Source organism: Myotis nattereri (assembly GCF_964212035.1).
Source record: "Myotis nattereri genome assembly, chromosome: 1".
NCBI lineage: Eukaryota > Metazoa > Chordata > Mammalia > Chiroptera > Vespertilionidae > Myotis > Myotis nattereri.
The window spans coordinates 100886817-100908911 of NC_138075.1; the positions used below are offsets into that span (position 1 = coordinate 100886817).

At 34.7% G+C, this 22095-nt stretch overlaps 1 protein-coding gene across 2 annotated transcripts in view; it reads right to left on the bottom strand.

Moving 5' to 3' along the window:
• Positions 1 to 3897: 3897 nt before the first annotated feature.
• Positions 3898 to 22095, bottom strand: part of EPC1 (enhancer of polycomb homolog 1) — an 84782-nt gene continuing 66584 nt past the window's right edge. The window contains exons 6-15 of one of the 2 annotated variants that reach the window (XM_081100744.1): positions 19840 to 19999; positions 18631 to 18807; positions 18459 to 18548; positions 18230 to 18378; positions 16348 to 16700; positions 8758 to 8876; positions 8591 to 8677; positions 7661 to 7802; positions 7193 to 7556; positions 3904 to 5265 (exon numbers count right to left, since the gene is read on the bottom strand). In XM_081100744.1, coding sequence (XP_080956870.1) covers positions 5193 to 5265; positions 7193 to 7556; positions 7661 to 7802; positions 8591 to 8677; positions 8758 to 8876; positions 16348 to 16700; positions 18230 to 18378; positions 18459 to 18548; positions 18631 to 18807; positions 19840 to 19999 — 1714 coding nt within the window. In that variant the 3' untranslated portion in view covers positions 3904 to 5192. Of the gene's footprint in view, positions 5266 to 7192; positions 7557 to 7660; positions 7803 to 8590; positions 8678 to 8757; positions 8877 to 16347; positions 16701 to 18229; positions 18379 to 18458; positions 18549 to 18630; positions 18808 to 19839; positions 20000 to 22095 lie in introns of both variants that reach the window. The other variant, XM_081100743.1, reaches the window with a different exon arrangement.

A 22095-nucleotide genomic window follows, 5' to 3' on the forward strand; every position in this document is an offset into this window, starting at 1 on the left:
CAGAACAAGTATTAAGTAGTACATTATTTTCCTGGTCCCCACCTGACTGCATTATCTTGACAGTACAAAATTCAGTCCTTTTTCAGGAAAGCACTATAAGGTAGTCTTTCTCTTTTTTTATTTTTTAACATTGGCCTGAGTGACTACTGTACTTGCATGATCTCATTTAATTCTCCCAACAATGCAGGTCTATTATTTTCCTCACTTTACAAATAAAGGCACTAAAGTTTAGAGAGGTTAAGTAATTCATTAAAAAAGTATAAAAGCTAGTTAGTGGTATAGCCAGAATTTGAACCAGAGCTTCCTGGGCTTCAATTGTTACCTAATCACACATTGGCACATACTAGGGTATACATTGCCCCATTTGATCCTTGGTGTTTATACATAACTGTGTTCCTCATCTAATGCAGTCCCTACAGCTCTGGCTCAATCTGAGCTCTGTTGACATCCTCTTAAAAGCATGGGGTACAGTGCCCTACAATGTCACTAAGGCATTAGTCACCCAGATATGCCACAGTTACTTTTGGGGTGATTTCTACTTGGTCATATGTAGGACTCTTCATATATTTAATTGCAATTGATTTGCTAAAAAAACTTAAAAAGGTTTTTTAAATTTATTGATGTTCATCAATGAGGCACACTGGTCTGTAGTCTTTTGTTGTAGTTTAAAAATATTTTTAAAAAACATTTTCGATGTTTCTAACTCTCTCTCTCCCTCTCTGTAAAAAATCAATAAAATATATTTAAAAAAAAAAAAAAAAGAGAATAGATCCAGAGGCAAATGGGAGGGCAGGGGGTGGTTAGAGAGAAACCAAAGGACTTGTATGCATGCACATTAGCATAACCAATGGACACAGACACTGGGGTGGTGGGGACTTACCCGGGGTGGGAATGGCTGCGGGGGTGGTGGTCAATTGGTGGAAAAAGGAGACATTATGTAAAACTTTAGCAATAAAAATAAGAAACAGATTCTCCCCCTAGAGCCTCCAATGAGAGCATGATCTGCTGACACCTTGATTGAAACTCATTAAAAGTTATTTTGAACTTCAGAACTGAGAGAAAATAAATTTCTGTTGTTTTAAGCCATCATTTGTGGTAATTTATTAGTACAGCCATAGTAAACTAATACAAGTGGACAGAAAGTATTCGGTAAAGACTCATGCTCTACAATACTGATAATCTACAGACCAACCCTTTTGTTTTATAGTAGGGCAGATCATTTTCTAAGACTGGATTCTCTTGCAAAATGCATGGTTTTACATTTTGCCTATATGAAACTTTTTTTTTTGAGGCTTTTGTACCTAATTTGTTCATAATATATTCTTGTGGGAAAAATACAGAATTTTTTTGTCTGGCTCTTGCAATAACATATTCCAGTTAATTTCCAAAGCTGGATGTTACATTTATTGTAAAAGTCTCAAGATGACTCCATTAGGCATTTAATGTTAATTCTAATTTTAATGTTTGTGCTGTGTCTCCAACACCTACAACAGTGCCTGGCATAGTTAATATTTTTTTGAATCAGTGTGATTTGTCTATTAATTCCTTTTGCTGTTACTTTCAAATATTAAAATAGCATTTTTTGGGGGAAATAATTCATGTAGAACATCATTATGTAAAATAGACAAAAGCAGATCTGCTCTAGTAAGTATATTAGTGAAGAATGTGAAATCCTGCTTACCCATCTGTAACTTATTACACATTAAAATTGCACCATATTCTACATTCTTATAATACTCGTGAAAACACAGCTCCTAAATTTGGAGTTTAGAAAACACTATCCTTTTGGGAAAACAAAATTTACCTAGGGTAAAGTTTAGTTTGATTGGTTTTTGGGCTTCTACTTATGAAATGAACGAAAGCGTAATAATGGCAGAGTAAGAGACTCAACAGTACCAATTTCTTTAGGAACAAAATAGGAACAAAGGTTACTAAGAAGTTATATTAGAAATCTGTTTCCTGGTTTACCTACCTTACCCACTAAGTAGGGGATACAAATGGCTATAGCTTTGGAATTTGATGAGTTCAAATCCTGGACTGTCAATAACTGTAACCAACCTTGAGTGAATCTCACCTACAATATGGTGATAATCCTAATATCTGCTTAAAAGGGTAATCGTGAGGATTAAACAAGATAATTACTATGCATATATTACATTGTAAATACACAGTAAGTGGTAGTTATTAACTAGATGAGATGTCAAAGTTCCTTTGATAACCTTTGTCCCTTTCCCTAATAGTTTAGTGTTTAAATTGCATGTTTGCATTAAGCCCTTCACTTCAGGCTATTACAACACTGGTAGTAGAATATATAGAAAAATAGCAAAGGATTTAGAAGCCAAAGATGCAGTTTTGAGTATATTTCCTTATTTTAAAATGTGAAAGATGCCATTTGTATTGTCTGCATCTCGGAGTTGGTATGGTCAAATAAGAGAGTAAGTGCTACATGGATGTTGATCACTTGCCTATCTGCCACTTTTCTACCCCTACCCATGCAACTCTGCAAATTCCTGACTGGGTATGCTTGATGAGCACTCATTTTCTTGTTCCCTAATCCATAGGCATACAGGCACTTTGTGGGCCCAGGCCTCATTCTATCTGCTAGATTTCATTTAGAAATTTTAATTCTAAAATTAAATAAATTAAGTAAATTAAATAAAATAAATAAAGGTATTATTTTAAATACCTTTAAACCAGCAGTTTAAATTTTTAGTCACACTGATCAGTCACTATATTCTCCTTAAAGAACACAGAACAGAATAAACAAAAGTAGTTACCCAAATTGTAAGTCTGTCCCTTTGAGACAGGGATTTCCCGATCAATGACAGCTATATTTATTACACCAAGATTTAATCCCACTCTTGATCTCACCCAGATTCATGACTTTTAATATCATCTAAGAAGATGACTCACGTTTTGAATTCCAGCTCAGACCTCTCCCTTTAAATACCAGACTTTTATATGCAACTGCCTACATGACATCTCTAGTTAGATGTCTAATGGAGACTTCAGATAGCCCAAAACTGAGTTTCCCTCAAACCCACTCCTCCCACAGTGCTTTCCAACTGTGGCCAGTTGCTCAGGCCAAATACCATGCAATCATCCTTAAATCTTCTTTTTCTCATGTTCCTCACATCTATTCAGTTTCTTAGAAAAGTTTACTGGGTCAACCTTTAAAATATAAACAAAATCCAACTACTTTTCACTACCATCCTTGTCACTATTATCTCTCACTTGGATTATTACAATTTGCTTCCTAACTAGTCTTCCCTGCAGTCTATTCTGTATACCAAAGCCAGAATGAGCCTGTTCACATCACTCCTCTGCTCCAAACTCCTTTCTGAAGTGGAGGAAAAGTCAAAGTCCTTAAGATCCCTGACCAAGCCCTCCACAAGCAGGCTCCCGGTTACTCCCTGACCTGTCTACTCTTTACTGCTGCAATAGCCACACTGCTTGCTATTCCTTTAGCAAACCATGCACTCCCATCTCAGAATCTTTGTACTTATTCTTTCTGCCTACAATGCTTTCCTCCCAACTTCAAGTCTATGATCAAATGGAACCACCTTCCTTGCCCATCATACACACCATCCTGGCACAGCTTCTCCTACCTTCCTTGCATTACTTCCCCTCTAATACTTACCGTAATACCATTTAAATCTTTCTTACTGTTTTTAATCACCTAATGAGATTATAAACTACTCCATGAGGGCAAGAATTTTTCACTGTTGTTGAACTGAAAATAACCCCAGAGTAATCACTCAGTATATAATTGTTGAAAAAATGAACTTAAGTCATCACTCCCATTCCCATGTCCCTCTTTACTGAATGATTTTAATTAAAGTCACACAAAAGTTCTTGGGGTGAAAATAAAAGCAAAAGACCACTTCACATTAGTTTGTCAACATGTAATGCCCTGGGTTTATTTTGTGAGAATTCTATCACAATTTTTCCAGGTGGGATTAAAAACCTTTAAGATATTATATGCCATTGGACTGGGCATTCAGACTTCGGTACTGACAAAGCACTGGTAGTAGTCTGTTAAGTACCATTCTCTTCACAGAAGAGAGGTCAAATATTTCCAAAGGAAGGCACCCAATATTTGTGGTTCTGGCCTTGCAGCCTTCTGGAGAAACTTGAAAGGAAAAAAGCTGGCTGGCTGTTTTTAGAAACTGGAATGATGATACACGTATATTAATTACTGCATTCTTCTCCCTTATATCCTTTTTGTAAGAACAAGTAAAGAATGAAGTCTTTTAAACAATTTGACAATAAAAAAGTACAATTTCTTTTGTGCTAAAAAAAAAAAAGGGCAAGACAACATAAACTCCAGTTGTAAGGACTCCATTTGCATACCTGATTTAACACTTTTTGGTGTGGAAGGAAATGGGACTACTGGGCTGTTTGTAGAGCAGCAACATAACGTTAGTGCTTTAAGTACCAGAAACTACCCACAGCTTTGTGGGCAAGAGGGGATGGGAAGATTCAAGAGACTTCATTTTTAGCTTGTTACTTATCCTAATGATAGACCAGGAAGATCCCCATTTAAAATCCACCCCCCCCTTTTTTAAACTGATGCGTTTTTTATTTTTGTAAAATTCTGTATGTATGTCACCATTTTTTTTTCACATGATACAGAAAAAACTCAGGGACCCAGCGGGGAACCAAGTTATGTTATACCATTTACAAAATACCAAGGAGTCCACAGCTACCTAACACATTTACTACAGCACAGGAACCAATGAAGGTACAGTGTACAAAAAAACTGTAAACACGGCACAATAAATAGATAAAACAGCAGGTTCCGCACCATGCACATGATGTGATGACACTTCATCTCTATACAATCTCACATCTCACACTCTTTGTTGCAATTTATTTCCCTCCCACCCTCCCACCCCAAGTGCAAAGCATCACAAATGAACATTTCTGTATTCAAGTAACATATATACAAGGGTATTACAAATATGCAGTACTGTACAGATAATTGCTGTATTCTTAATTTACAGATGTTGATTTTTCCTATTAACAGTAAGGAAAGAAAAATTGAAGCATGAGAGATGAGCACTGCTGTAAAGTCCCCACAGCTGCCACAGAAATGCATGTGTGGCATTCCATCATCCCCTGCATTCAAAATGCTACTGATGCATAGCACCTAATCAAGTCCCCAGGTTGCAGTCCCACTCCTGAGAAAGCTACGTCACCTCCATCGCTACTGTATTGTCTGCTATGCTGTTTAGCGCTGGCTTTTCTGATTCATGATTTTCCCTGTTGAAATAAAGTTCAATAAATTACTTTTCTGCAACAAATTTAGCAAATATAAATTGAACAAACCAAAACTATTTCCCAATAAAAAGTTCAAATATTTTTAATAATAGAAAGAAATTTGACTCCTGGGAAAGATAGCCAAGTAGAGGAATAGGAACCTTTATAGCTTATTATCAGAAATACACAACCAGAAGTCAGGCTTATAAATTCCATGATATTACCAACAGAATTGTAGTAGCCAACCTAGATTTAAAAACACAAAGAATTGCCAAGTTTTAGTTTTTTGTTTCAATTTCCACCTTTAGTGAACCTTTTGTAATTTTAAAATAAGGAACATATATATGTGGCTGACGTTCATTCATGTTAGGACTTTACATAAGATTTTACATATGGAGTAGAGCAGGATAGCTACTAAATGAGGCATCCGAAGAGCAGGGCCATAGTTGTTCTAGCACCTAGACTGCTGAGTGAGCCTAGAGAAGTCTCTGTATCTCAGTTTCCTCATCTTCAAAACAAAGGGACTAAAATAAGTTTTATAAAAAGTTTTCCACCTCTGGCCGGGTGGCTTAGTTGGTTGAAGTGTTGTCCAGTGCAACAAAAGGTTGTGGATTTGATTCCTGGTCAGGGCACACACCTAGGCTTCAGGTTTGATCCCTGGTTGGGGCATGTATGGGAGGCGACTGATTGATATTTCTCTCTTTTCCTCTCTCTCTAAAATCAATAAAAACATATCTTGGGTGAGGATTTAAAAAAATATGGTTTCCATATACTTTGAATATTACATGGCTATACAATTCTAAACTGATGAAAACCATGTATTACATATTTAAGAATTAAATTGATTAACTGTGACTAGACCCAGAATACTAATAATAGATTAGTATCGAGCAGACAAGGACTATTAAATTCAGACGCAGACAGGGATGCATAGATTTGGAAACTCAAGGCTACAGTTTGTTGCTACAAATCCTGATCCTCCTTCTAGGCCACTGCCAGCTGAGAAAGTCTACAATCAGTCTGAACTTTTTCTACCACTCCGACTTCAACTACTAACCTTCCCCAAACCACAAACTAGTTTACTTGTTAACCTATCAACACATTTATATTTCCCCAACTCTCTTGTCTTCCTTTTCTCTGACTAACCAAGATCAAATCTAATCTTATTTTGTTGAACATTCCCAGAACACTCCTGGTGTGAAAAGATGTCTCCTAATATTGAAATTATAGCCATAATCTATACATTTAATCTGATAAGCATATAATGCTTTGTGATACCTCTAGAATGATTTTCATCTTATTTACAATCAACACTGTTTAACTTTTCACACTTTTATGCTTGTCTTCCACCTAAACTGAAAACTTCTTGTCTTTTTGTTTTTCCACAGTACGTTGTACAAGGCAGGACGTTACCATTAATATTTAAAGCAGAACAGAGCTTGAGCAAACATTCTAACCTGTCTATTGAAAACCCAAGAAGACAAGTTAGCATAGAAAATGATGGTTTCATTAAAAGTTGACCTGGCATGAATACTGTAAGCTTTATTTACATTATTAAGAGCAGCTTAGCACTCTAGCCATGTGAGTTTTATCAGTTCTGTCTACACAAAAAACTGTGGGAGAAATCATAGACAAAGAAGCATTCAAAAGAGGACCCCATCCATCCAGAGGTAGAAGAGTGAGAACATTATAAGCCGTTATCATACTAAGAAAATGATGCCCAAATGCCAAATGCAATATTCACTGTACCATTTGGCACAAATTTTCAACAATACTGAATTACATTTATCTGTTTAGTTCTAGAATAAATAAGGAATTCTAATTTACATATTTTTAAAGTATATAAAGAAAAGAGCAAAAGCCACAAATAAGTAGAAAGCAATGCCTAAGAATTTAAGTTAGATCCTTTAGTCTTAAAATAACTACTCACCTTGGGGCTGAATCTACAGAGGATGAAGATGGGACCTTGGAAACTTGACAGTTTGCTGCGGCAGCCAGCTTTAAGGCAGACGATGGAACAGCACTTAAAGTCCTAGGTATGTGTCGTGCATTTATGGGGGCAATAGAGTTTACAGTGGCAACTGATGAAGGTACAGTTAATCGAATGTTGTTCCCAATCAGAACCTGAGTTGTTGCAGAATTGGCAGCAGTTACTGGATGACTCAGTGCACTGTGGGAACTTGAAGTCTGTGTAATGTTTGAAGGCTGTAACAAAGTTGAACCTGCTGCTGACGAACTTATATGTACTGGTGCTGTTGGTGTAGTACTACTGAGGTGTAAGCCCTTGTATACTCCTAGAGAAAAAGAAAGAAGCATCTAAACAATGTGCAATTTGGCTGTTTATTATAGGTATGTGTTACAAATCTTATCAAAACCATTTAAATGTCATTATCCTTACCTGAGGCTGGAAGGACGCCATTCACCCCAATCCCAAGCACCACATCATCCTTCATCTTGAATCCCATCAGCTGTTCTGATGTCACCAAAGCAGAAGCAGCAAATTGAGCACTAGCAGAATCCAAAGTCTTGGAGACAAAACCCTAAAAAGAAAATAAAAAACAAATCTAATCAGCATCACTTAGTTACAAATTAATATTAAAGCTACACCGGTATAGCAAAATCAGTATGAATATAAACAAAAGTGGAAAACCACTCGAATATCTTTCTCTCCCTTGACAGTCAAATTTGAGGAATGTTCTAGTAATTTTATAACTCAAGGATTATGAATTTTAATCTTTATATGTGACAATATACAACATGGACATGTCAATTACCAAAATCATCCCCCTATAATGTGGAAATAAACCTCCAACACAAAGTGTTGCACAAGAAATAAGCTAGTAAACCATTTCAGTGATCTGCAAGTACATACAATGAATAAATGTAGGTAAACTTCTTTCACCTAACTTACCATATATACACACATATACACACCTTTGGGATAGTAAGGTAACTATCCCTTTAGAATGGAAGTAACAAAATATCATATCAGAATTTAGCCTAGAAATTAAGAGGTCCTTGAATTTTTTACATGAATTTTTCTTCCAAGATGCATAGAGACTTAAATCTCAGCCTTTAAGCCTTAAATGTGTTCAAATGGCTTTAGGTTTAAAAGTTATTTCTTCTAAAAGAAGTATAATAATTTTTAATAAATTGTAATAATAATTAAAATAACAAGATAATGAATTAGGTGTCAGTGGGATTATATATTAAAGATGTATATCAGACTACAGGTCAGATTTAAAGACAGGGTCTCCATCTCATATAACTATGCTTTTTAGTTTTACTTTTTAAAATAGGGAGCAGAAACAACAGCTTCTATACTCACCTGTAATGTTCTTTCTAAACCCTGTATAGAATGGCTATGATGTAGATTCAGGTGAAAGCCACTTTTCTGCTGGTTAGATGCAAGGTTCTATGACAACAGTTGGTAATTAGAGATGAACTCTGGTGGGAAACAATGAGGGATAATCATAAGACAGACAAATCCCTCACCTGTGAAGTGTTGGTGGAGGAATTACTATTTGCTTGCTGTTGCTGAATTTGTGCAAGCTGCTGTTTCTGCATTAGTGCCAGTTGCTGTTGATGTTGCTGGTATTGTTCGGCTGTAAATGCTGAACATAAAATGAGGAAACACTTTATAAAAATGCACAATACCATACACTTTTGACAATAGTAAAATTTCAGCATTAAAAAAAGTTTGTGCAAAATTAAAGCATTTGATAAAAGCTCATGGTCCTGCTAAAGATGACTTTCAAATGAAAATTTAAGCTTACAACCACATTTCACAAGAGTGGGTTGAATCTAAAGAAAAACAAAATTAAACTTCCTGAGTTAAACATAGGAAAGAGAACTGCTCACTTCCCAAGTTGCAGAACCATTATTTCTGTAAGCTGCCACACTCGAGTAAAATGGGAATACCAGCTTTTTTAAAAATCCACATATCTGAAATTCAACTTTGCACTGAGCTTGAGAAGAAATCTGATAATTACCATTAGGTTTCTAATTTACTCATATTACTGTTCCAATGCATTCAGATAGCAATCCCTAACATAACTGTTCTACATATTTTCTAATTTTAGTTATTACAAATATTTCCTCTATATAAAACATAAGGTTGTTGTTGATTTATTACCTTTCTTTTTTATTTTAAAGAACCCATTCTTTAAGTTTAACACAGGAAAAAAAGAGGCTCCATATGTTAATTAATTTTCCCCACTCAAATAACCCACCTGGAAAAAATCCAGTCAATAAGAACGGAGTTGTTTATGTTGATTTACTGTACAGAATGATGTCTGAGGAAAGACACTGTGTTATGCTACTTATGTTTGTCTATGGAGAGCTCAGTTCTAAAAAAAACAAACAAAAAAATGTTCATTTATTACCCCCCAAAAAGTGTGTTCAGTTTTTAAAAAGGAAACCTTTTATCTTTTTTTGATTTCGCCAATTAAAAAAGGAAAAAAAAAAGGCACATACAATCACAACATCTGACCTTAAAGGCTTCTTTAAGAAGCCTGCAATGTTTAGGTAAGAATTATTTCAAAACAAAACAAAAAAAGGGTTATCATGCATCCCTGGGTATCAGGGAATCTATAATAAATCATGCAAATTTCCTCAATCTCAAGTTGAATGTTTTCAAAATACTGCCACCTAATTTGTTGTTGTTTTGATGATTTATCTAGATTATCACTTCATCAAGTTTTGTAGTTTTCACATAACTCATGAAGAATCTTTATCTACCAGTATACAGTGTCCACCTTGTACAACTACAACATGCTTAGGTAGAAATTCTACCATATTTTGAATGGATCAGAAAATCATGAAAGAAGTAGTATCTACACCAGCTATTAAACTTAAGTTGAACTAAGTTTTTGGGCAACAAGAACAAAAAAATAATTTCTTTTGATTTTTAAATTCTGTGTTATAAATCTATTTAATTGATATCTGTTCTTTGATGAGTTTTTCTGTGTTTGAAATCCTCAGATCTGATTCCTACAGGGAAGATTTTTATTACTAATAGGATAATCCCTGAATATTGACATAAAAAAGTAACTTTCTGTCAGCACGACCATTTTCATATAACAGAAATGTGTTGAATCAGAACTTGAAGAAAATCTACAAAAATTTATTCTGGTTTATAATTAATATAATATTATTAGTTTTGCTAATATGTTCTTGAGATTTATACTTTAATTTCCTAAATTTGAGGAATTGCATAAGTCTTGAATTTCCTTAGCATGGGATGCTCAGTAAGTTTTTTAAAAAAGGAACCATTCTGGAAGGTCAGGTCAGCACAGATTTAGAAAATCAATACTTTAGCATTCACTAAAAACCTATATATACAAAACTCCATTTATATAAATGGAAATTTTCTGTTGTTGATCTTTGCTAGTATTTGTGTATGTGTTTTTCCTTAGTTCAATCTCTATTTTTTTTCTCATCTTTATTAATGTCAAGTGTTCAGTATAGTAGACAGACATATATCTGTTTGTGTGTGGTTTAATAAAAAATTTAGCAATAATTGGAAGTTGATTTGAATAAAGGTTCCAAATATTTTTGCCCTATTTAAATCAACATTTTAATGCTTGGTCTCTGAGGGTTTCGTGACTTTCAGTTTTTAACAACTGTTAACTTCCTCCTGAGAACAGATTTAGAAATAACAACGCACCTGACATTTTAGATCACTGTTAGCCCATTTCTTAGATATCTCTATATTCTAGAGTTTAGTTCTAAAATTTTCTCTGGATATTTATGATAAATGATCTTGATAAACTGTACAGAAAATGTATGAGCTGGAAGCAATGGTAGTAAAAACCATGAGTCTGGGGGCCAAGACATCTTGATTGTTATTTTAGTTCTCAGGTCTATCATAACTAGTAGAGTATACCTAGGCAGGTTACTTAACCTTTTGGGACTCAGTATGTTCATCTAAAATATGGAAGAGATTAAATAGGTGATGATTGTAGTCCTTTTTAGGCATGAAATGCTAAGATTTTAAATTTCTTCTGAGACATAAAATTCCAATCCAAAAGGCTGTGTAAATAAAAGCTTGGTAAGGTAGTAAACTGGGCCAAGTACAATCTGAACTGGGTTTTACATTATTATTTATATAGAAAACCGAGAACACCTGGATGTCATTATAATTCAAAGTGCAAGCAAATGCTAAGTGGAAATAAATAAAAATAACCACATTTCCCTAAATCTCTATCAAGGTAGAAAGTTTTTAGGTTTTATGTCTAACCTCCAAATATTATGGTGTGGTAAAGTTTGCAATTCAAACAAAGATGGACAAGATGCTTTTGTAGATAGCATCAAAATCATTTCACAGAACCAAAAATTTTTAAATTAGGAGGGATCCTTATAGTGATTTACTCCTACAACCTCCTAATAGAGATGAAGAGATTTTCATCCTAGGTCACAAAGATATTTACTAGATGACAGGGAAAAAACCCACCCCCAAACCAATGAGATTTTCAATATGATAAGATATAGGCAAGTTTGTTTTAGATTTAGTATTATTTATATGAGAGAATCAAATTTTATGTACTGATAGTGTGAATCAAGTATTTAAAAAATCTTGTATATTTAGCACCTAATAAACAGGAGTCTAGGCAGTGAAGAAGAGTGATGTGAGGGACACAATTAAAAGCTGAGAATTATAAAGGGGCACAAAAAGACTTCAAATATTTGAAGGACACTTTGATGCTGGAGATCAAGAAAACATATTCATGTGCTTCCAAAGGCAAAACAGGAACCAGAATATTTAAATTTAAGGAGGTAGCTTTTGTTCAATATATGGACAAACTTCTAAGCAAGACACCCAAGTGTACAATAACCTGACTAAGTAAGCTGTTGAATTTGCCCTCACTAGAGGCAGAGGTCAGAAACTGTCTGGGGGTAGGAATTTAGATGAAATAATCTCAGATTTTACGAGTCCAATTCTTATACAAGGAAATAACTGGTAGCTCAGGGTTCTGCCCTTTAGGTCACATTCCTCTAGCTGGAGCAGATCAACTAAAATGATCTAAGTGCAGGTGGGGAGGGTGACAGGTACTTAGGAAAAAAATAAACAATTTAAAAATTCAGTTTGAGAAAATGGAGTCTAGATTACCAAAATGTGTATTTTGTTAAAAACCAACAACAACAACAACAACAACAACAAAAATCCTTAACAAACCCAAACACCTATTTTAAAAGATATCCCTCAATTACACTTTCTTTGAGCAGCATACAGGCAAGAAGTTTAATATAAGAAAAAAGTTAACTTTGAAGAAATAAATGTAAAATGAAATGACTCCAAACAGTATTAAAGTATGAACATCTAATCAGTAAGCTTGAATTGATAAAGTTTAGATTGAGGTTTATAACATTTATCAGCCACAGAGAAATCCAATTTGAAAACAGAAATTTGGTAACTCATTTAATGGCAAAACATTACTGAACCTGAATTTGGCTGCAAATGACTTGAACATGAAATTATTTATGGTCAGACATTCTGCTTAGTATGACTACTCTTGTGTGTATCTGTAAAACTGTAGATCATCTGTTAATATATTTTACTAGGGGTTCTAGTTGAGATTGTTGAGGATGCAATTCTGAATTTTGAAACACATTTAGATAAGGATTAAAGTCTTGTAGATTTACAAAATCCAACAAGAAAATATTCAGTGCTCAAATCTAGAGTTCCTTTTCTATAGTAAAATTAAAATTTTATGTTACAAACTCAAGTAAATTGCATTAAGTAAACTATAGATATTGAGACTTAGAATATAATATTCTAGCTACAAATTTCCTGTTCACTTTTGAAAATAAAGTCTTTAGTGCAGAAATGTGAGCTTAGAAAACCTTGATTTAGTTTGCTGATGAAATTTCACTGGGAGCTACGAATTCAAATCCTGAACATAAAATGGTGGTTTAAAAATCACTTTTCTGTTTTTAGTCTTTTTGAATTATATAGAGTCCTTTCTAGTTATGATAAAAGGTGTTAACTGACATGTGGTATCTCCCAAAATCAAATACATACAAATAATACTTAGTCACTGAACAAAGACTACATTTCAAAGTTGCTTTTATCAGTTAAAAAAAAACAACTGAAAACCGTTCAAACCACATATTAAGATTATTAAAAATGCAATTTATCTGTAAGTGCTAAAATCTAGTCTTGAAAATTATAAATACACATATAGTAAGCCTTCCTAAGTCCCTCAACATTATGTCATTCTGCTGTATAGTATCCAAAGGACAAAGCACTGTAGCATCTGACTAACCAGATTACCCATTTGGACACACAACTATGCAAGAAGGTCAAGATTGGGAAGCAAAAAAGATTCTGAGTAACTAAAAGAGAGACTATAAAAGTTAGTGTGCTAAACCTCATTCCCTTTACTAAAAATAATGGGCTCCTGATATCCTCATTTAGAATTTCCTATTTGAAAACAAGAATAATTAAGCCCTTATAGATGATTATTTAGAAAAGGGAAAATCAGTCCAGAGGGCATCACTATACCACAGCACACATTAGTTAACATTTAAAAACAATGACAGAATAATAAAAAATGTCTAAATCAAAATCCACCAATTTGGGTTGAACAGCAGGCTAAGTGTATCAACTGACTCATATCTCATATAATGGTAAGTTTGAAAATGGTAAAGTAAAAAGTTAACTCATACGAAATCCTCGAGAGTGCATCATGTGATCCAGACCCATTTCTTTCAATAAGCCTAACACAGCCAGTTATTCTTCTGACATCAGACTAGATCTGAGTTTCTATGGTTGAGTATCAGATGAAGTAGCATCTGTGGGCCATGTTATATAAAAAACCCCCCACAAAACTTTAAAACTATAATTACACTGCTTTAAGTGAGATAACTAACCCATGAATGAAGCATCAATGCAGGCACTGATGCTATCAGGAGAAAATAAAGATTCACTTCTCCCATTCCCATAGTGGCCACTTCAGCAAATACATTCTTTTAGTAGAATTATATTCAGAATCCTGTATAACATTTGAACTGCTATTTTTTTTTTCTCCAGGGGCCTATAGTTGAATTCACTTAAAAGTATGTTTGATGGAACTCCACTGTAATTCACTTTACAGAGCATAAAGAGAAAAGCTTTAGGTTTCTGGAATATTCACATATATGAAAGAAAAAAGTGATACTCTACAGCAATCTGTAGGCATCTATTCTCCAAGCATAAGGAAGTTCTAGTAAAAATGAAGGGAAAACTAAAAATAATTATGTGCAACAGAAAAAAACTGATAAACCCATTTAAAAAAAGGCATATCACATATATAAAGGAAGGAAATAATTAAAAAGAAAATTAGAATTTACTGAAGATTTTTTTCACCTAAACTTTTGGTAATACTTCTGCTCAATGTTCACCTTTTAATATTCTTTGGCCAACACAAATCAAGTAAGTTTTACAGTACCAATGCTTACTTAAGTTGTATAGCAAAACAATTTACATTAAAAAGATCACTACAAGAACCTAAGGATGGTTACACAATTCAACTTCTCTATTCTAAGAGGTGGAAAAGATGGGGATTGATGGAATATGCCAATTTTCAATGAGAACTGTCAAAGAATTTTACATAGCTTAAAAATCTTTATCAGGGGAAACATATTACAAGTTTATTATACATTTAGAATCTCTACACCCACAGTATAAACAAGTCCTCCATTCTGTTTAAGACTATAAAAGCAGAAACTGACTCTTCATAATATAGACTGAAATGAATGGGATTATATATAATCTGTTAAACCTCAGAAAATTTTGATTATCTTCTAGTTAATTTCTGAAAAGATTATTTTTCTTATGAGCTGAAAAGACTTCCACTTCATAGAACTACTTTTTTTCCAACCACAAAGTAAATTATTTATGAAATCTTTTCTGGAGGTCTTTAAGAATAAACACATTTTCATATTTATTAGAAGGTTTTACTGTAGCCTTACCACATAATTAGGGGAACAGAATAAATATCTTTATAGTCCTTTCTAAAACTGTATTTACGTTATCTTCACAAAAATCTGGAGTAATATAATTATATAATTTTAACCAGTTAACTACCACACATCCAAAATGGAAACCATCCCCACACGCCACGATATTTTAAATTTAATTTAAAAAATCAATTTGCAATGAATATTATAAAAATAAATATATTACTCACAATTCTGGTGTTCTTGAATATTTTCAGCTGAAAATTCTCACGAAAAATGATTTTAAAGTTGGTCAGGGCTGCCATTTAGGGAAAACATTTTTTTTTATAGACGCGCCTGGCGTGTGTGGCAGTCCCCCTGCTTGTGTCTACAGACGCTTATGGCGTACAATAGGTTAACAGTGGATTTCTATGATCTACATGCCTCAAAAAACACATTTATTGCTTTCAAATAGAAAGCTAAACTTTTAGAAATATTTTAAGTAGACAGCATTTATTTTAGACACATTCCACAAAGTAGCCATAATGCTACAGTAAATATCTAAAAATGTTTCTGAAATTATTAAAATAATCTTTTAAATATTGTTCTGTGAAAATTACTTTTTCTTTTACAAATTACTCTTAATTACTGTGACAAATAAAACTTTGCATGTCTATCAATTTAATTTGCTGGTCTATTTTTAAGCAGTCTAAGTGAAAGACTAAAGAAATGAACAATAATTTATGGTCCATTTTTTTTTCATATTATTTTGAAAATATAATTGCTCAATTTTGTGGTTCCCAGGAAAACAAATTTTATACATTAAATACAGGATGGGGGAAAAATAGCTGTACAGTTGTGGGTATGCAAAACACTTGTTTATCCATGTATTATTATTTAATTATTATATTATTTTCCATATGAACAACTGTAAACCTACTTTTGTCCCACCCTGTAATAATAAACCACCCCTTTGTATGTGGTTTTGTTTAAATGAAACCATTTGTACAAACAGGATTCAAATAAATACTTAAACCTAGGTCTTTCTTTTTCTTAACTACTTTGAGAAAAGGACTTTTAGTCAGTAATATAATAAGCCACATATTCAAAAAATTGATAAGCCTGACATTTCCACAGAAATGACATTATAACAAATAAACATACCAAAGTGTGCTGAACCACTGCTACTTTTACTTTGCGTAGAGGTACTGCATGTCTGGGTCCCAGGTTGTGCTGTTCCTGTTCGAGTTATACTCCTATATAATTTTCTACAGAAGAGTTCATCATTGTCACTGTCATGTAGGAATGGTGTCCGAGGCCTAAAATGCCGCCATCTACATGACTTGATATTGACTAGTATCTGACTGAGGTCTTTAGAGAAAGATTTGTCCGAGGTATTTGTTTCTGAGGTAATGGCAGACTGATTGAGTGGAGAATGTTGTGGTGAGGAAAGCATTTCCAAATCCAGATGACGAAACATACTATCATAGTCTGAGTGAGCTCTGTCCAGTAAGACCCTATTAAAAATAAGGCAGAAAACATGTATGTAAAATAGCTATTCAAAGTTTGTTTAAAAATTGTTTTTCTTTCTCTCCCCCAACTCCAAAAAGCCATTTCCTACTGAATATTTAAATTTGATTATTGCAATATTTGGCTATAATTTCAGTATCTAATAAAGGTTCTTTCTTTTACATTGCAATGATCTGATTAAATAAAAGAGTACTCCACCTCAAAGAATATGGTGAATATTTTATAACAGTAAGAGTTGTAACAGTTCTAAGGGTTGGTTGATCAGTTTAAGTTACTTGTAAAATATGAAAATACCTTTCTTTTCAAATTACTTTTAAACCAAAGATTTTCACTTCCATTACAAAGCACCAGAACACTTTGTAAAATGTTGCTAACATATTTGTGCTCATATTTAAGTAAAGATTCCTTTTTTGGGGGGGGGGGAGGGGGGAAGAGGAGGTAGGAGAAAAGCATTAAAGGATATGTGATCTTTGGGATATGTTATACTATTAAAATTTTTAATGGATAAAATATTTGATATGTTACTAATATAAACTTTATAAACGACCTTATCATAAAATGTTAACACAAATCAATACTAGTATAGAATAAAATATAGCCAAAATAGAGAATTCTCACAACTACTGATGTCAACGTAATGATATGGGAAAAAGTACTACATAAAATGTATTTTGGAGATGGAAGGAGATTTAATTTTGGTTGGTGAAAACACAAAGCATGATGTATGATAGAACTGTACACTTGAAACCAATATAATTTATTAACATTGTCACCCCAATAGCTTTAATAAAATTAAAAAATATGTGTTTTGATGCCTGGATAATTCTAAAGTAATGTTTAAGTGATAAGAACTTCAAACTAAAACTAAAAAAATAAAATAAACATATGTCTAAGCCATTAATTTAACATAAATCATATCCTTAAACTTCTTCTTGAAAGTATCTTATCTATTGTGCCTTTTAATTTTTTTCATATTTTACTTGAAAGCTTTCTTTTTCTTTGCTTTTATGCATTCTGCAATTCCTTCCCTTCCCCCATACAACTTCTCATACAAAGGCATAGAGTATGTTGGAATTCTATCAGGTTTAAACAAAGAAAGGAAAGCAATTAGATCCTGACAATCTCGGATGTCAAGATCAGGTCATACATGAAACCTGGAGCCTTTTCACTGACAAGTTAAACAACTCTGTACACTATATATGACACTTCTTAGTCTATTTAACCTTTTTTTTCATTATTTTCCAGAATTCCTGAAATGTTTGTAGTTTCTTTAACTTAATACAATTTATGCAATCATAACTTACACTTGCCTTTATCTGGTACCTTTTGTCAGAATTGTATCATGCATTAAAAGCTATATAAGAACCAGGAAGTAAGGCAAAGTATTTCAAACAAAAAATCAGTCAAGAATAGCAAATGGGAACAAATGAGCTACCCTAACCTTCACTTGAAATTTTAAATTCAACTACCCTACTTTCTAAAATGTCTCTATGCTTACAATACCAAAATACCTTACCTTCCACCGCGCCCAACCCGTCTTCGTGCAAATCCAATACACCTTTGGGGTACGGTGAGGGTAGTTAAACAGTATCTGTATCGCACATCTCCTAATCCTCCATCCTTAGGACTAGTCCAAGGCCAGTTGCCAGTCTGGTCTAAGTGAGGCTTAAAAAAAAAAAAAAAATTCTTATTTGGTCAGTTAAAGGTAAACAGTTTGTTATTTAAAAAGAAAGCCTGAAACTTACAGCATAGTACTGACAGCCTGCTTTCCTATGGAAAGCAAATGGACCATCAGGATCATTCTCTTCCTCAGCTTCCGAAGAACCAGACAAAACCTTTAAGTAAAATGCAATGAGTCAAAAACACGTGATTTCCTACATTTCTCCTCTATATTAATAGAAAAATTCTTAAATCTACCTGGGAGAGAGGTTCTTCATCTGAGCTGGGGAAATCATACTGATTTAAATCTTTAGCATTAAAGACTGGCAGTGCAGCAGGACTCGTCTGTTGAGGAGCAGCAGCAGCAGATGATGGTAAGACTTTGGGCTTCTTTTCATATTTACGTTTAGGTCGGATAAGATCGGCTTTATCTTGCTGCAATAAAGTTATGAGTTAATCAAACAACAGAAAACCATGTTCAACAAACCCGCAGTTTTGGGGAAGTTTTTAAAAGAAGTTTACTACTATAATGAAGGCATTCGTAATCACAGGAAGATACAAGACTCTTATGTTTTGTCATCTTACATTGTAAAGTCTTAGAATTTGGTTGATCTCTGTGAAAACATGAATATGTTCCTACAACACAATCTGATAAAGTATTTTGTTCCAATTAAAGTAAGAAAAAGAATAAAAACGCTCCAGCTTCTAAAACCCTGTAACTGCAATTAGCATTTACTGCTGGCTCCTGTTTCTTTTTCTTAATTTCCTATAAAAATACTAGAAGATAATTAAAAAAGGGGGGGATATCTAGTTTTTATTCTAAAAAATTAACAAATCAATATGGGGAAAATATAATGAAAAAAATTTACATATACACAGAGCAGACTTCAGATTACTGTTAACATAGTGGAAAATAAAGCCATAATACTAAGGTGTTAGGAAAATAAAGAGTAGTAAAGAATTACTACCAGCTAAATAATGAAGTCAGTCTGGAGTGGTGAATTTTGAGCAGTTTTAAAGGATAAAGATATGAAATTATTAAACAGGGGAAACACAGGGTAAAATACACAGGTAGAGTGACTGAGCTGATGAACAAAGGGCATGTTAGGAATATGTATGGCAGGGACGGCAGACTGGGAGAGGCATGAATTTGATGTGCAGGAAAAGGACAGAAAGATTATAGGCAAAAAATGGCATTTGTTGCCAAGAAAAATCATGGCAAGTACCATGGTTATGCAAATATGCTAAATATTTGTCAAGTTTTATGCAGTTTAGAGTATTATGGTTTCTAGGAAAAAGTTAATTATTATTTACAAGCTCTACTGCTTTATCAACAGGCCAGTCTTGAATGAAAAGTTGGCTTTGCAGCATATTTCATGGTAGGATACAGTTTTCTTTTTCATTCTGATTTTAATGATAAAATACCACTCCATTATCAGCTACTATAAGCACAAAACTTTGTGTCACCTTATTAACTTTAAACTCCTTCACATCCACTGCTTCTTGGTGTTTAAATTGACTGCTATTAGTAATAGGGATGATGGGGATGGCATAAGTAGGTTTCACTGGCTGTCTCTGTGCCATAACCTCAGACATAATCTCTCCATTGTAGTCACCCAAATTATACCTGAAATTATAAAAAATAAAGTTTAAAAAGTTAGTTCTGTAGTAATTATTCTGACTATTAATAACTGAGATATAATTATAAATATTGATGAGACTTGGTAAAATTAGTTAAACTTCGATTTATTTGCTGAATGTTCATTAACATGGGAGATTATATAATTCCTTTGTTTCTTCCTTTTACTTTTTGGCTTATAACTTTATCTTAGGACCATAAATAGAAGACTGTGGGTAAAAAAAAACAAAAGCTCAAAATTTTTTTAAAATTTTTATTTATTGATTTAAGAGAGAAAGGAAGAAAGGGGGCGGGGAGAGAAAGAGAGAGAGAGAAAAAGAAATATCTATTGGTTGTTCCACTTACTTATGCATTCATTGATTGATTCTTGTATGTGCCCAGGGATCGAATCTGCAACCCTGTCATATCAGGATGCTGCTGCAACTAACTGAGCAACCCGGTCAGGGCACAAAGGTTCAAATTTTAACTTAGTAGTTTTGGTGAAAGATTTGGTAGAAGTGTTTGAGAAACCAAGATGGTGGCATAGGTAAACACCGGAAATTGCTGCCTCCCACAACAAATTTAAAAATACAACTAAAAGACAAAATGGACATCATCCAGAACCACAGGAAAGCTGGCTGAGTGGAAATTCTATAAACTAGAAGGAAAGAGAAAAGCACACTGAGACTCAGAGGAGGTGCGGAAGTGCAGAGGTACGGAGGCGCACGCGCAAGGGCTGGCAACTGAGGACGCGGCTGTCTTTTTGAATTGGGAGTCACAAGCCCCCGACTGCTCTGAACTCCAGTTCCAGGTGAGTCTCTAGGGACCCAGATTCATACGGGGAGAAACTGGACTGTCTGGCAGCAGGCAGAACTCGGAACTCGAGGGCGGCTTTCTCTCAAAGGTGCTTGCAGCGATTACCGCGACACTGAGACAGGGGACTCCTTAGGGCAGGACTGAGGGTCAGCCATAGCTGCTTGCTCCACCCTGTTGATTCCCTGAGACCCTGCCCCTCCCAAGTTGCAGCAGAGGCTTTTGCATATGAATGCCCAGGCCCTCTGCAATCTGAAAATTACCTAACAAACTGCAGCTGGGCCAGACAGACCCAAAACTTCCAAGAGAAGGCTCAAGGCCCCACAGCAGCTTGCACTGTTTCACAGCTGGGCCTCCTTTGGGCACCTCTAAACCCCAAACAAGGAAGGGGAATCTGCAGATCTCCTCGTAGCTCCTGCTGGGTAGCCTCAGGCAGAGACTAAATTAGCACCTCCTTAGATCCAAGAGCCAGTGTACCCAGTGGTCAGAGTGGGACCATCCAATTACAACTCCTCAGATCCATAAGGGACACTCTCAGGGGGCAGACTCAGTGAGCACCAAAGCCCCACTGAAGCAAGTCTAGCCTCATAAGGGTGCCTTCAGCACAGAAGTTCTCCCACCGTAGACACAGCTGACTCTCACAGCCAACTGGCCTGGAGGTCAATTCCTCCTAGTGATACCTACAACAATCAAGGCTTAACTACAACAAGACTGTGCACACAGCCCACAAAGGGGTGCACCAAGAGTGTCCACCTCAGGTAATTGGGGAGGCTGAGCCACTGGGCCCTATAGGACACCTAGCACACAAAGCCACTATACCAACACAGGGAAGCATAAAAAATGAGGAGACAAAGAAACAGGTCACAAATGACAGAAATGGAGGAAAGCAAACGACTGGATATAGAGTTCAAAACCACACTTTTAAGGTTTTTCAAGAACGTTCTAGAAACCACCGATAAATTTAGTAAGACCCTCAAAAAGACTGGTGAGGCTGCCGATAACTGTAGTGAGACCCTCAAGAAATCTAGTGAGACCCTCAAGGTTATGAAAAAGGACCAACTAGAAATTAAGCATACACTGACTGAAATAAAGGATATTATGCAGAGTTCCAACAGCAGACTAGAGGATCGCAAGAATCAAGTCAAAGATTTGAAATACGAAGAAGCAAAAAACACCCAACCTGAAAAGCAAAATGAAAAAAGAATCCAAAAATGTGAAGATAGTGTAAGGAGCCTCTGGGACAGCTTCAAGCGTACCAACATCCAAATTATAGGGGTACCAGAAGAAGAGAG